The 13835-nt window shown below is 38.4% G+C and overlaps 1 protein-coding gene across 1 annotated transcript in view; it reads left to right on the top strand.

Annotated features, from left to right (window-relative positions):
* NUBPL (NUBP iron-sulfur cluster assembly factor, mitochondrial) overlaps positions 1-13835 on the top strand; it is an 87584-nt gene that overhangs the window by 37374 nt on the left and 36375 nt on the right. Inside the window, exon 7 of the mRNA XM_062576194.1 lies at positions 12168-12261. Coding sequence (XP_062432178.1) covers positions 12168-12261 — 94 coding nt within the window. The remainder of the gene's footprint in view (positions 1-12167; positions 12262-13835) is intronic.

Raw genomic sequence — 13835 nt, 5'->3', positions numbered from 1 at the left:
TAGCCCCTGAAAGGAGCTGACAATCCTAAGCAGGGCTGGGAGAGCCAGAAGAAAAACAAAACCGTTAGCCAACAACACACTACTGAACTGGAAGGATTTGCAGTAAACGTATTTTAAGTGTCTTTGAGGATTAAAAAACGGCCAACAACTGAGTGAGAATATATTTACAGCAAACATTTCTTGGCCCGTTTCCTCAGCTGTCATGGTTGTGATAGTGCAGCGACTGCTGTGGGAACAGACTGTGAGTGTTTCCTTTGCTCTCCTTCCAGTAGTCTCATCGCTAGCACAGATTACACAGGTATGCGTGAGGCTGGCCTCTTCTGCATAAAATAAAACAAATGCAAAACATGCAACTGTTTTTCCAAGTTTATTCAGTAGGCAGGAAGAAATGGCAGCGAGCTCATGGCTTTTCAAAATGGCTGCCTTAGGGCTAGAACTGCTTGCTTGTTTGTTTATTTTTTCCTCCCTTGAGCCTTAAGGGGAAAATATTCTGAGGTTTGAAGATTTAGATTGTTTGTTTCTCTTTAGCAAAATTCAGAACTTTGTGCCTAAATGCTGCTCAGCTTCATTCTTTGAGAAAAAAGGTGGAGGTGTTCTTAAGTGTTTGGTAAACAGGAATTCTGGTGACAGAGAAAGGGAAAGGAGAAGGCGCTATTTTTCTTCCCTAAATGAAACTTCCATTATGTACATGACAAAATTCAGAATAAATATGTTGCAGGTACATAATGTCACTGTTCTACTCTTTCTCTTCTTTCCCACTACTAAGGGAGTCCGTTCATTCTTTCTGGCTGCTATAGGTCAGACGTGAAAAGGGAGGTAGGTATTGCCGAGGTGAACACTGCAGTGCCTAAAAGGCTGGTGCCTTGCCTTCCAGAGTGGAATTTGAAAATCAAATTGAAGCGTAGGTTAGAGCCACTACATATCTGAAATAGTAGAAATAAATCACTTGTCATTCCCAGTGGTGTTATCTTGATTGGTTGGTTAGTTCTTAACTCTCTTCTATTAACTGTTATTATTATTATTATTAAATATTATTATTTTTATATATTTTGTATTTATTTTTATATTTTCTATACTTTATTTATATAATTTTTGCTTATTATTAACTATTATTTTTATTATTAATTATTATTCTATTCTTAACTATCTTCTCTTAACTGCCTTCACCACATGGAGGTACCTTCAGGTTCTTTGCTCTGGCTTTAACAGGTACAGTATCTTCTTAGACTGCTGAAGTTCAGAGATTAGTGTATTAGTATAAGTGCAAGTTAATGGCATAAGTCAAAATCGGTAGGTTCATAGACTGGAAAATAACAGTACTGAGGATGTTAAGCACGAAGGCTGTTGGAAAAGCCCATGGGTTGTGTCTCATTTTCTCTTATCCTGGATTTCAGCAGCTAACTGCAGCCTTGATTAGACAGCTCTGTGGAGCTGAGGTGTAGAGCCAAAACTGAATTTCTTGTGTTAGGTGCCAAGGCTATTCTCTTAGTTTAACTTTATGAGCTTACTCTTTGTTCAGAATAATAGCCTGGGAAGGAGACCATTCAGCCAGAACATGGGAGCTGTGAGTTCACTTACTTTCCCAGGTTAGCATTTAAAGCTGTATCTCCCCGTTCCCAGGAGAATATCCTGAAAAGACATACAGTAATCTGGAAACCTTCTACTCCCCCGGTTGCTCTGCAGTCCTGAATAATTCTTCAGGCCAGAACTGGAGGCGTAAAGGAGAAGCATGGCGAATGCTATGCAGGAAATCCAGAGCCAGTCCTGAATTTCAGCCTTCTAGGTGGATACTTTAGCCACTGAGTTTATAGTCATACTTGCTTCTGTGACTCCTGCGTTTTTGCTGTACGGTAGCCCAGGTGAATGCCTGACCTGTAAGACGTGCTCTTTTCCCACAAGCAGTGTCTAACTAGTGAAGCTCATATGGACTTCTGGTTGAAACTCGATGCTTAATGGAACTTTTGGCATTTGTGGCAAGAGAATGTTGTTTATCCTTGTATATTTTGTGGTGAAAATGTATGTACTTACATCTTGGGTGTCCAAGCAGATTAGCTCTGGATAACAGACTATTACTTTCCATCTGATCTGTGGCTTCAATGGATGAATTCTTCGTGTGCATTTTCTTTTAGGTCCAACATGCTGTCCCAAAGTTAGAAATGTAGCCTATGTGTCTTGAACAGATAGGCAAAATTGTGCTGAGAAAGTCAGTTGAAATAATTACGGATAGAGAACAGATAGACTTTTTACCTCTCTTGGCCTGCGAGTGCTGGCTGGTTGGATTGGCTGTTGGGGAAGTAATAGTAAAGATAGAGATTTTTGAACTACTGAGACCATTAGCATAACTACCAGAAATGAATCGATATCAGAATTTAATATGCCTTTTGCAAGTTTGTTTTTATAGTCGAGCAGTTCATATTAAGGCTAAAATTTTGAGGATAGTGCTAATTTTACTAGTGAGCACCACTTTGCTTGAGGATATCAATAAAAAATTTTTACTGGTGATTGCCAATTTATTTTTGAATATTGGCAAGCTGATTTGACAGCTTGGACTTTGTTGTGAAGAGTTAAATAGCATTCTGACACCTAATGCTGAAAACACAAGCTAATGAGAAGATGTGTTTGTGGATGTGAAAGAGGAATTAGTCTATCTGCTGCTGCAGTTCTTTCAGCTGGAGCTGCAATCCCTTCCTGAATAGCCAAGATCTTTAGGAGCATTTTTAGTGTTTATTCTGAATATAAAAGTGGAGATCACTAAAGCTGTTTTTTTAGACATGATATTTTGCATCGTTCAGCTCTTCTTTTTTTTATATTTTTGGTCAAATCAAAAGTGGAAAAATAAGCCATTGATAGGTTATTTAGAATTATGCACTCAATTTTTTTTGGTGACAGACTTAGAGAATACTGAGTAGCAGACTATGAATAAAACTACCTATATATCTTTTTTTTCTATAAACTAAACTGATTGCACAGATTATTTTGTTTTTTTTAATGAACAAACCTGTCCTCTGACCATTGGAAATGAACAAGCTGAGTCTTTGCCCATACCATCCTCCTGGATCTCTTTTGCCCTCAGAAAACAGCTGCAGATCCCAAGAATAGCAACGCTTTTTGTACTGATATTCTTTGGAGAAAGTGATTATTTCTCACATACCAAATGATTGACATAAATGTAAAGTAATTGCACTGAAGATACCAGAGATTAATGCATTTTTTTCCTGTCAAAGACAAATCTCCCACTTCTCTATACTATTTATCGAGCAGCAGTAGATGATTTTCCTTGGACAGTGTTTTACTCCAGCAACGGTGTCTTTTAAAGGAAGAATATGTTATGCTAGCGGAATGATGCCTTTGGAATGCACATCTATTATGCAATTAGAATAGGTGCCCATTTTAAGTACTTACTTTTGTTAGATGTGAGCAGCTTTGTTATATTAAAGTCCTGAAGTAAAAATTGGAATAGGAAGCAAATGAAAATGTGAATGCTGCTCCTTGCTTGGCAGTAAACCCTGAACGTCCCTCAAATTTATACTGTTAGCACCTTCGGCAAACAATATTAGTGAAGTTTAGAATACAAGTAACATTTTTAATTTGTTATTGCAGATTCATAACTAAGGGCACTGATGAGTGCAAATACATGGTTCTGCAAACACAGCAATTATTTTGGCAGTCTGTATGTGATACTTTAACCGATTATCTGTTCTGTAATTCACAATAAATGCTTTTACTACACTAGCAATAAGACATTCAGCACTTGTTTAAATTGTAGGAATGTTATATGTGCAATTGTAAAATGTGTCTGATCTCTAAAATTTAATTTAAATATTTATATTTATATATATATATATATATATTTTTTTTTTTTTTTTTTTTTTTTTTTTTTTTTTTTACTCTGTGTCTTGCTCATTTTGTGTTTCACTTTTTGTAAGGACAACCTATATGTTGTTGGTTTTGCTCCTTTCTGACCCAAAGCCAGCTGACTTAACAGAAAACTTGTATCAGCCACCGCAGTCTACAGACCAGGCCATGGTCAAGAATCCCAGCTAGTCAGTAATCTTGCGCTGCTCGCGCACGCTCTCACTTGCACTCTTCTTTCATGTTGTCTCATCCGCTTGACTCTTCCTCTGGAACTGAAAAATTATTTTGTACAGCCTGGTTGTGACTTCATGTTTCTTTTTGGATGTAGTGATGATTGAGTTGCAGGGTAACTTGAGCAGACCCTACAATGCTCGTTTGGTTAGCAAGGGTAGGCTAATTTGAAATCAGTGACTGTAGAGCATATGTTTGTGAATTATAAGCGTGGGAAGTTTGGAGGTTAGGTCTGTCTGTATTTGAGGAAACTATTACTGAAAATGAATGTTTCACCTGAAGACCACTTGCCCTGAGATTTGATAATAACACTTGTTTTTCATCAGGTGAGATATATAGAGATTTATTGTCTTTGGCCTCAGCTCAGTGATCTACATCTAACTGATTCTAGTCCAGTTTTTATACTACACTATTTGTGGTAATATCAGAGGAATTTCTTCAGGAGCGTGTACGTACCTTGAATAACGTAGATGATTGTATTCTTCCTACTATCCTTTTTCCTTGGAGTTCATGGCAGCCTTAGACAGGCCTTTGAAGAAGTGCCATCTTCTGCTCAAAAATACTGATTGTACTTAAAAAGTGGAATTTTCAGACCTCTTTAATTTTTTTAGATTAAAAACTAATTTAAAACCAGTGCATCAGTTATAGGCACCAAATGGAGTCTGTCAGTACCTCTGGAAGGAATTTATTAATTTCCTTGTTGTACCAGGATATGAGCTGAAGCTTAAGGAAGCTAAATGACTTGTGCAGAGTGTTAGGAACTTCGCTTTGCATTGCCTAGATTAAGCATGGAGTCTTGAACTGTACATCAGCTTTTTATATCATTACAGAAATACGAAAACTTATGTAAAGGGTGAACTTAACACGTTTCTTCCTTCTGATAATTGTTACCAGCACTAGCATTGTTTCCATCTGTTGTTATACAGCAAAACTGCACATACTATATATAAATTTTATGGGTTTAAATGGCCTCCTAGTAATGCTGCCTTAAAAATAGTCTGTTGACATTGAGTTTGATAGCTAAACAGTGCTGATGCCTTTGCATATTAATAGGGAGAGCTCAAAGAGAATTTATAGTTTAGGTGATATGGCTAAGGAAGTTATATCAGCCTGATGATTAGATTAATTAGATGATTTTCTGCTAGCTCACTTACTTCCAATCTGTTTAGATTTATATTACTTTATTCTTTTTGCTTAATTTTATTGTTAAAAGATGTAAGAATAGAAATTTGCCAGTGACATATTTCTTTTCCGGACATCAGAATTCAGATGTTGAAGAAAGTGAACTACAGACAATTCTGTGTCATAGGTAGTGAGCAAAATCATGATATATTTCTGTAGAAAAGTTTCAGTAAATAATGAAGTATGAGCTGTTTGTGGGTCAAGGGCAGACAGCAACAGATCATCTCAATGCTCATCGATCCTGCAGAATGGAGTTTACTTCCCAAACCGTCCTTTTTTTAGAACATAATGCTTTGAGTCCCTGGGAAGTTGGAGCCTCAGCTCACAGAGGCTCGCTCTTAATAACGAATAGAACCTAGTGGAAGATTGATTTTTACATGTGATAATGCTGATATTGTCTCCATTAGTTTTACTGGAGATGCACAGAACTATTCCTTTTCAATGGTCCCCAACGACTAGCCCTGAAAGAATGCATCAGACAGCCCCCACATTTGTATTGTATTTACACATGTTGTATTTAGGCTGGTAGGCCACTGACTAAGCTTCCTGAGTTGAGTAGGAGGTGCTGGCGTGTTACTAGATCTCCTGGAATATCTGTTTCCAAAAGCAACCGCTTCTACCCTTCCCCCTAGAGAATAAACTATTTTTGTTGTCTTTTGTGGATTGTTTAGTTTTGCGGATTATGTGGGTGAAGGTGACAGAAACTATAGGGTACTGCGCTGCATTCTTCATTTGCCTTCAAACTTAACTTTATAAAAAGCTATCAGGGAGCAGACCAAGTTCTGTTTTGGTGGTTGAATTGAACAAGACAGCAAGTTTCTTCCTAGACACACACTTCTAAAAATTACTGTTAGTCTACATTAAGAAAGAACAGGAGAATTTCTTTCTATTTATGGAAATACCTAGAGCAAATTCTTTTTATGTTTCGCTTCATTTTTTCTATAGATTTTGCCAAAACAGGCTGTTCAGAAATAGCTTGGTGGAAATTTGAATTATTGCAGTGCATCTGTTTTGGTGTCAGATCACAGTCTTCAAGATTGGTTCAGCATCTCTGGACAAGTTGAACAGGGCAGTGCTCCTTGTTCAGAAATGGTTGAGTTGTATTAAGTGCTATGGAATATCCAGCTATGGTATCTGTAGTTATTTTAGTACCACACAATGAGTTTTTGTGGGGGGGACTAAGAATCTTCTGTTTTATGCTTGGGGAATATCTGTTCTTTAGTTTATCAGACACTTGTGAAAATAAATAAAAATAAAATTGTCTATATTAAAATATCATATGTTTCGTTAAACCATTGCTAAAAGATCAGTTGGATTGTGAAACTGTTTATTTGCCCCCACTGCCCATATATGTTTAAGCACAATCTTAGATAATTTTTCAAGGAATTTTTTTCTAATGTGTTTCATCTTGTACTAACGTATGTAAATGTATATATACATATATGTTCCATTAACAACAATTTCTTGCATTTCTTGCTTTGTTCACCTGTTTGCCTGTATTAAATCATGTGTGTGTGTGTGTATACACATATGTATGTATATGTCTATGTATGTGTGTATGTATGCATACAGAAGTTAGTGGGGGACAGCTGGGAGTACGTGTTAAGCTGTCTGCAGTGTTGCTCTTATTACTTTTCTCATACTGGTGTTCAGAGCTTGGCTGGCTGCTGCCAGCCAGCGCCTGCAGTGCTGCTTGATTGAAACTCTGCATGTGTTCCTCTTAATAAGAACAAATAAAGAATATCTTCTGTTATTTACCAAACACCAGGATTACTTCATAGCCACAAGTAGCAATCCTTCTTCTATGCTTATTCTGTCGTTGTGGCCTCATGTACAGAGAATGCTTGGGCTTCGTTCCTCGACAGAAATGCATCTTTATCTGTATGCTGTACCTCAAGTTAAACTTGCTGTTTGGAACCCTACTCCAGAATGCCTATCTGGTATTTTGGTTGTAAATTGTCACGCAAACACCGTATTTGATTAAAGGAATTTACGTAGATGTGTTTGTGGTGTTTCTGAGCAAGCAGAAAATACACAGAAGCTCAGGGCATTTAATTACATTGCTTAACAATAAATGTCAAGTTGAATCTTTTTAAAAAAAGATTTAGCGCTCTATTTAAGGAAAGTGCAATTATATTTCTGCGGTTTGAAATGTTTTACACACTGCATATATTAGAGAGGCAAAGATATTAACATTTCTTTATATGCAAAGGTGCTGACAGATATCAAATGCTACAAGGCAGGCTTTTGCAACTGCTGTGCTGTATTGCTCGCAAAGGGAACCCCTTTACTGTAATGGGCTGTTAATCTGAGTTCAGTTACCTGTATCAACAGCATTTGCATACAGGCGCTCTTCTTTGAACTGATTGAGAACATGAGGACTAATGGTTATGGTTTGGTAAATTGTTGCATTCAAATTTGCATTCAAATGACTGTTTTAGATCATGGCTTGATTGTATGTCCCATTTTAATAACGTTTAAAGAATGACAGTAGTAGATTTTGGAAAGCCATTCCTCTGCTTTCATGCAACAAACTTAAATTTAAGTGAAAATGTCTTTTCTCCCTCTTTTTCTAATTTCTTGTTGAAATTTAATAGCAAATCTGAAATATTTTCTCCCATTAAAAATAGATACTTTTATAACAAATGAGTATACCTGTCTAAATTATGTACTGTGTGTGTATATATATGTATATGTATTTAATAGACTGTTGTATTGTTTGTATGTTCCTGTTGGTGGGGAATGGAAGTGCACATAACCTTCACAAATGTCTACTTGCAGAGAAGAGTAAGAGGACGTCTACAGTGCGCCATGTGGTGAGGTGCCGAGTTCCCCAAGGGAACTCGGAGAAGGCACGTATGTGTGCAGGGCACCGTTCAGCATTGGGCAAAACCACCCACTTGCTTCTTTTCAGCAATTTCAGCTGTATCCCTAGGCTTTCCACACTTGCACAGCTGGACAGTTTCCTTGATGCCTTTTCTGAAGCAGTGTGGCAAGAACCTGTCTCCTGCCTGCTCTGCGCAGTAGCAGGGCACCCTCTCTGCTGCTGCCGCTAGGACAGTGAACCTTCTGTTTCCTTGTTTGCTCAGATTTGTAGGAGTTATAACAGAGCACAGTTCACTTGATAAGTGCACCTCACTTCTTTTCAGTCTATGAATTTGAATAAAATACATGAAATAAGGTGATTTTAGTGCTATAAATTAAGTACAGCATTATACTTTAATTGTGCTGTGTGTTAGCAGTATCTTTCTGTTGCCTAGCAATAAGGTTTACCAGGGGCTTAACATTGCGTTATTAACTTCTATTTTCAGGGGTTTTAACTTGGATAAAAATCTTTACTCAGAGGACAGTCCATAAAGACTGCACTGAATGTTCTTTTTCTTGTCATGGGGTCACTTTAATAAGAAGCTTGAGGAGGAAAACTCTGGTATCCTCTTATTTTCTGCCCTCTTCCCACATTTTGCTATACTTGGATAAATTTTGAAAGTAATCTCTCGAGTCACAATTGTTACAGATATTTATGAGGTAGTAAGCTATTTATAAAGGTTTTTTTTTTACTTTAAAAGGTCCAAGTGGAGGCATTTTTGCCAAGGCAACCAGCTCTGCTTAGAAAGCAATCACTTGGTGCTTCCATATAGAACTAAATGTCTAGGAAACAATTTGAGCAGTAGCATTTATATCTTCTGTTAAGATTGCACATAGTGGGAGAATGGATCTAGAAATTTTATTTAGGGAACTGTGATGCTCACCTGGCAGAAGGATTGCATGGAGCTTGGTGAAGGTGATTCTGGTGCCTGAGGAGGCTGGAAGAGTAGAACCTGACATCTGATAGAATGAAAAGAAAAGCTACAGGCCAGGTCCCATAATGCCAGCTGTTTTATCAAAAAAATTGGCTTAAGATGAGGGTTAGCAAGTGTATGAGAAACTAGGCAGCTTTTAGCTACTATAAAAATAGTCTGTGTATTTATGATTCCAGTCACCCCTGCTAACGGTGGGTTTTGGATTGTCTTGTATTACTTTTTAAGGCAGTACTCTACCTGAAAGGCTGAAAACTACTAAATATCTGTATTTCTTCAACGATTAACATTTTGGCAGACAAAGTAACTGGAAACAGTCAGTTTGATAGTAGTGCCCGAGTGTTCTTTTATGTCAGGACTGCATATTGCTGCAAGACAGAAAGCAACTACTTTACTCGTAGTTTCACTATGAGGATTTTGAAGGAATATGATACTGGATTTATAAATTTGGACTTAACAAAAAGTGTCAGGACTGTACTTCAAAAAAGGCACAGTTGAGGTGGGGAAGGCCCTTTGAGTCAAAGCTTTTCAAAATACCACTTGTCCTATACCTTAACCTGGTTGTGGTTATTATGAAAGATTTGCATCTTGCATATTTAGATACTGTGCATTTAACTACTTGTGGAAGATGTGTGTGTTCAGTTGTGGAGTCTTTATAAAGAACTTGACTTTACTCCCATTGTCAAGTACTGTTGTTCTTTAATATCTGTATTCTTTTACCTTTCAATTTGTCACCTTTATAACGATTAATTTTTACACACAAATGATCTTTTTTTTTCCCTGGGGCTGTATTTTCTTGTCATGCTTGTAAGTGCTAGTTGCTTAAGAAACCTGCAAGGCATATTGTCACTTTTTTGTCATATAGATCAATATTAAATATGAAAACCTAAAGTCAAGTGCTAGATTTGCTGTGGTTAATATAAATCGTGTTTTCTGTTTAGATGGGCTATGTTAGTCATGTAACTGTGGTGCTGTTAACAGCTCCTGTTGCCTTTGTATAGGAAATGAGGGAAGTGAGACATGTCTGAGAGCAATCCAGAGTCCCCAATTTAGACATCTAAAGTTAGAATTTGCAACTAACTTCCCCCACCTTCCCTTTTCCCACAAGTGCTCTGAAATCTTCCATCTTCAGCAGTCAACCTTGAAAAATTCTATTTCTTGCTGGAGTAATACATTGTGTTAGTGATCTGGATTTAAAATCACTTGTGCTTCCCCAGAAGGTGATTATCCATACAAGAGCAGAATGAAAACAAATGGCTCTTCCCTGACAAAGTCTCACGCTCTAGAACAAGTGGGAGATGGGTAAAAACATCAACTGTTTGTGCTGCTAAGATGACACTGATGGAAGGTGTGAAATAAAAGAGAAGGTAAAATCCCCTCCTTGTTTGGCATGCTCCTGTATTAGAGCAGCTCAGAGGCGGTTGTTTCTCATGTCTGCTGCACAAGTTAGAAATATACCGTATAATCACATTATGCCTGTGTGGACAGAGAAGCGAGAGGAGTCTTTTGTGTGTTTTTAATGCGGCTGTGATTCTAAAGCTTTTATCCGGGAGAAACAAAAGAGCTGATAGCAATATTGCTTGCTAGTAAGAATATACTGGTATTAACCTGCACCATGTCAGCACTGAATCAAGAATCTCCTGAGGCTTGGTTAAACTCTTGGGAATGTTTAGGCCAAGTAGCTGAGATTTATGTTGTGTGGGGAAGACCTAGAACCAGTTCCTTTCTGTATAGTTGGACGGGTTGCACTACTAGACAGCCTCCACACCATAAGCTGATCAAGAGAATACGCATTACAGTGCAAAGTCGACAGAGACTTCCTTTAGCTCTCCTGGAAGTTCATGCCTGGTAAAGAATATGAATAATCACAGCATACTCAGGTTTGAGCCCAGTAGCTTTAATTGGTCGCTCTCATTTCATAGAATCAGTAAGGTTGGAAGGGACCCCTGGAGATCATCTAGTCCCACCCCCCTGCTCAGCAGGGTCACCTAGAGCATGGTAGACAGGGTTGCATCCACGCGGGCCTTGAAGATCTCCAGAGAAGGAGACTCCACAACTTCTCTGGGCAACCTGGTCCAGGGCTCCGTCACTCTCACAGGGAAGAAATTCTCCCTCACGGTCAGGCAGAACTTCCTGTGCTTCAATGTCTGCCCACTGCCTCTTGTCCTGTCACATGGGACAATTGAAAAGAGTTTGTCCCCGTCCCCCTGACACCCTCCCCTCAGGTACTTGTACACACTGATCAGATCCCCCCTCAGTCTTCTCTTCCCCAGGCTGAAGAGGCCCAGCTCTCGCAGCCGTTCCTCATAGGGCAGGTGCTCCAGCCCTCTGATCACCTTCGTAGCCCTATGCTGGACTCTCTCCAGTAGCTCCATGTCTCTCTTGTCCTGGGGAGCCCAGAACTGGACGCAGTATAGCAACCAGTGAACTTGTTTTATCATATGATATCTTATATACATTTTAAGTCTATTTGATTATATAGATGGTGATTTTATTTAACAGATCTTTCTGTTTTGCAACAGCAATTTTTCCTTAAAAAAAAAACAGTACTGATAGTTCTCTGTGCTTGAATAACTGCAGTAACAAACCAGAAAAATTGCTAGAGTTTTATGTACAGTTTCAAGTTTCAAAGCAGTGATAAAACTGATTTAAAATAAATGGAAACAGTTCCTAGCAGTATTTGTTACACAGCGAGCATTATTTAACTTGAATTTTACATAATACTTGCTTCTTACCTCCAATTTGGCAACTGTGGCATAAAAGTCTAAAATTACTTAAATTGTTGTTACTTTTTCAGTGGGGAGAGGTTCAATAAAGATTATACTCATAATATTAATAATAAAGTTATGCTCCTAATTTTGAGTGGTCAGCAAAGATTGCATGTCATTTAGTAAAATAATGTCTTGATCCCTTACTAAAGGCATGACTTTTCAGAAAGCCCTTGGCTCACACGTGGTATATTCTGTATGTTCTGCTGTATTTCATTTGTATGTGTTGTATATTCTGTATAGTCTGCTTTATTCCAGTCGTTGTTCTCTAAGAAATGCCTTAAAAAAAATACTACACAGACCTCCAACATACATATTTGTTATTGTCTTCTAGGTTGACTGGGGTCAACTGGACTATTTAGTAATTGATATGCCACCCGGAACAGGAGATGTACAGCTGTCAGTCTCTCAGAATATTCCTATTGCAGGTACATGTGCTGTTTGACTGTTTCAGAGATTTAATTAGATTAAGTTTTCTAGCTTTAGAAAAATATTTTTAAAAAGTAAGTCAAAAAATCTTCTAGTGTTTAAAGCAACAATTATTCTGTCTGTAGCGATGTGATGGAAAATACTATTTCTTAACATATCAGCATTACAATTGTATTTTCTTTTAAGCTAAGTCCTCAGAAAGATTGAAAAGTCCAGTAAATTAGTATTCTGGAAGAAAAGACAGTTGTGCCAAAACCTGATAGGGTGAATATTAAAAAATGTTTTCTCTGTCTGTACCTTGTAATACTAATACAATAAAATAGTTTGTCTTCATAATTGCTTTTAAATTAAAAGCTGGCAATACTGTTAATACTTAATCAGATGAACTGGGTAGTGCAGTAATACACTAAAACTTTCTTTTTTCTCTGACATTAGGAATTTAACTTACAGGAGATTTAAACTTTGAGAAATTAGTCTTGAGATGTGTAGGTTGCCATCTAGTCCCATTGATTCCAACAGTAGTTAAAAAATACTGCTTCTGAAAGAATGCTCAGCATCTCACAAGACTGAATTTCTAATGAATTAAAACGGTTTTACCTATCTGACACACTTCAAGAGAAAAAGTTTTCAGTAGGAGGCATAATGAATGTTCTGAGTTCAGTGGTAAAAAAGACAAAGGAATCCTTAGTGATGCCATGCATAATCGAAGAATTGCTGCAGGTCCTCACCAGGAGAGTAGTGCAGCGCTGGATCACGTTATCCAGAGATTCGGAGGTTTGTAGAACCTCCATCCTTGGAGGTTACCAGGTTCTACTAGACAAAGCCATAGCTGGCCTAGTGTTGCCAATAGGTGACCTCCAAAGGCCTTTCCTAACCAGTAATTCTATGATACTATTGCTAGGCCACTCTCCATTATCCTTGAAAGGTCGTGGAGAACAGGAGAGGTGCCTGAGGACAGGAGGAAAGCCGTTGTCACTTCTGTCTTCAAAAATGGCCGGAAGGAGGACCCAGGAAACTACAGGCCAGTCAGCCTTACCTCCATCCCTAGAAAGGTGATGGAACAGCACATCCTGGCTGTAATCTCTAAGTATGTGGAGTAGTCAACATGGATTCACCAAAGGGAAATCCTGCTTAACCAGTCTGATAGTTTTCTATGATGGAATGACTGTCTGAGTAGATGAGGGGAGAGCAGTGGATATTGTCTACCTTGACTTCAACAAGGCTTTTGACACTGTCTCCCATAATATCCTCATAGGCAAGCTCAGCAAGTGCGGGTTAGATGAGCAGACAGTGAGGTGGATTGAAAACTGGCTGAAAGGCAGGTGTGAGGGTTGTCATCAGTGTCATGGAGTCTAGTTGGAGGCCTGTAGCTAGCAGTGTCCCCCAGGAGTCAGTATGGGGTCCAGTCTTGTTCAACTTCTTCATCAGTGATCTGGACGAAGGGACAGAGTTCCTCCTCAGCAAGTTTGCTGATGATCCCAAGCTGGGAGGAGTGGCTGACACACCTGAGGGCTGTGCTGCCATTCAGAGAGACCTGGACAGGCTGGAGAGCTGGGCAGAGAGAAGCCTCATG

The sequence above is a fragment of the Rhea pennata genome, chromosome 5 (genome assembly GCF_028389875.1).
Source record: "Rhea pennata isolate bPtePen1 chromosome 5, bPtePen1.pri, whole genome shotgun sequence".
NCBI lineage: Eukaryota > Metazoa > Chordata > Aves > Rheiformes > Rheidae > Rhea > Rhea pennata.
The sequence above is the reverse complement of the archived record's forward strand: the minus strand, read 5'-3'. Positions and strand labels throughout refer to the sequence as shown.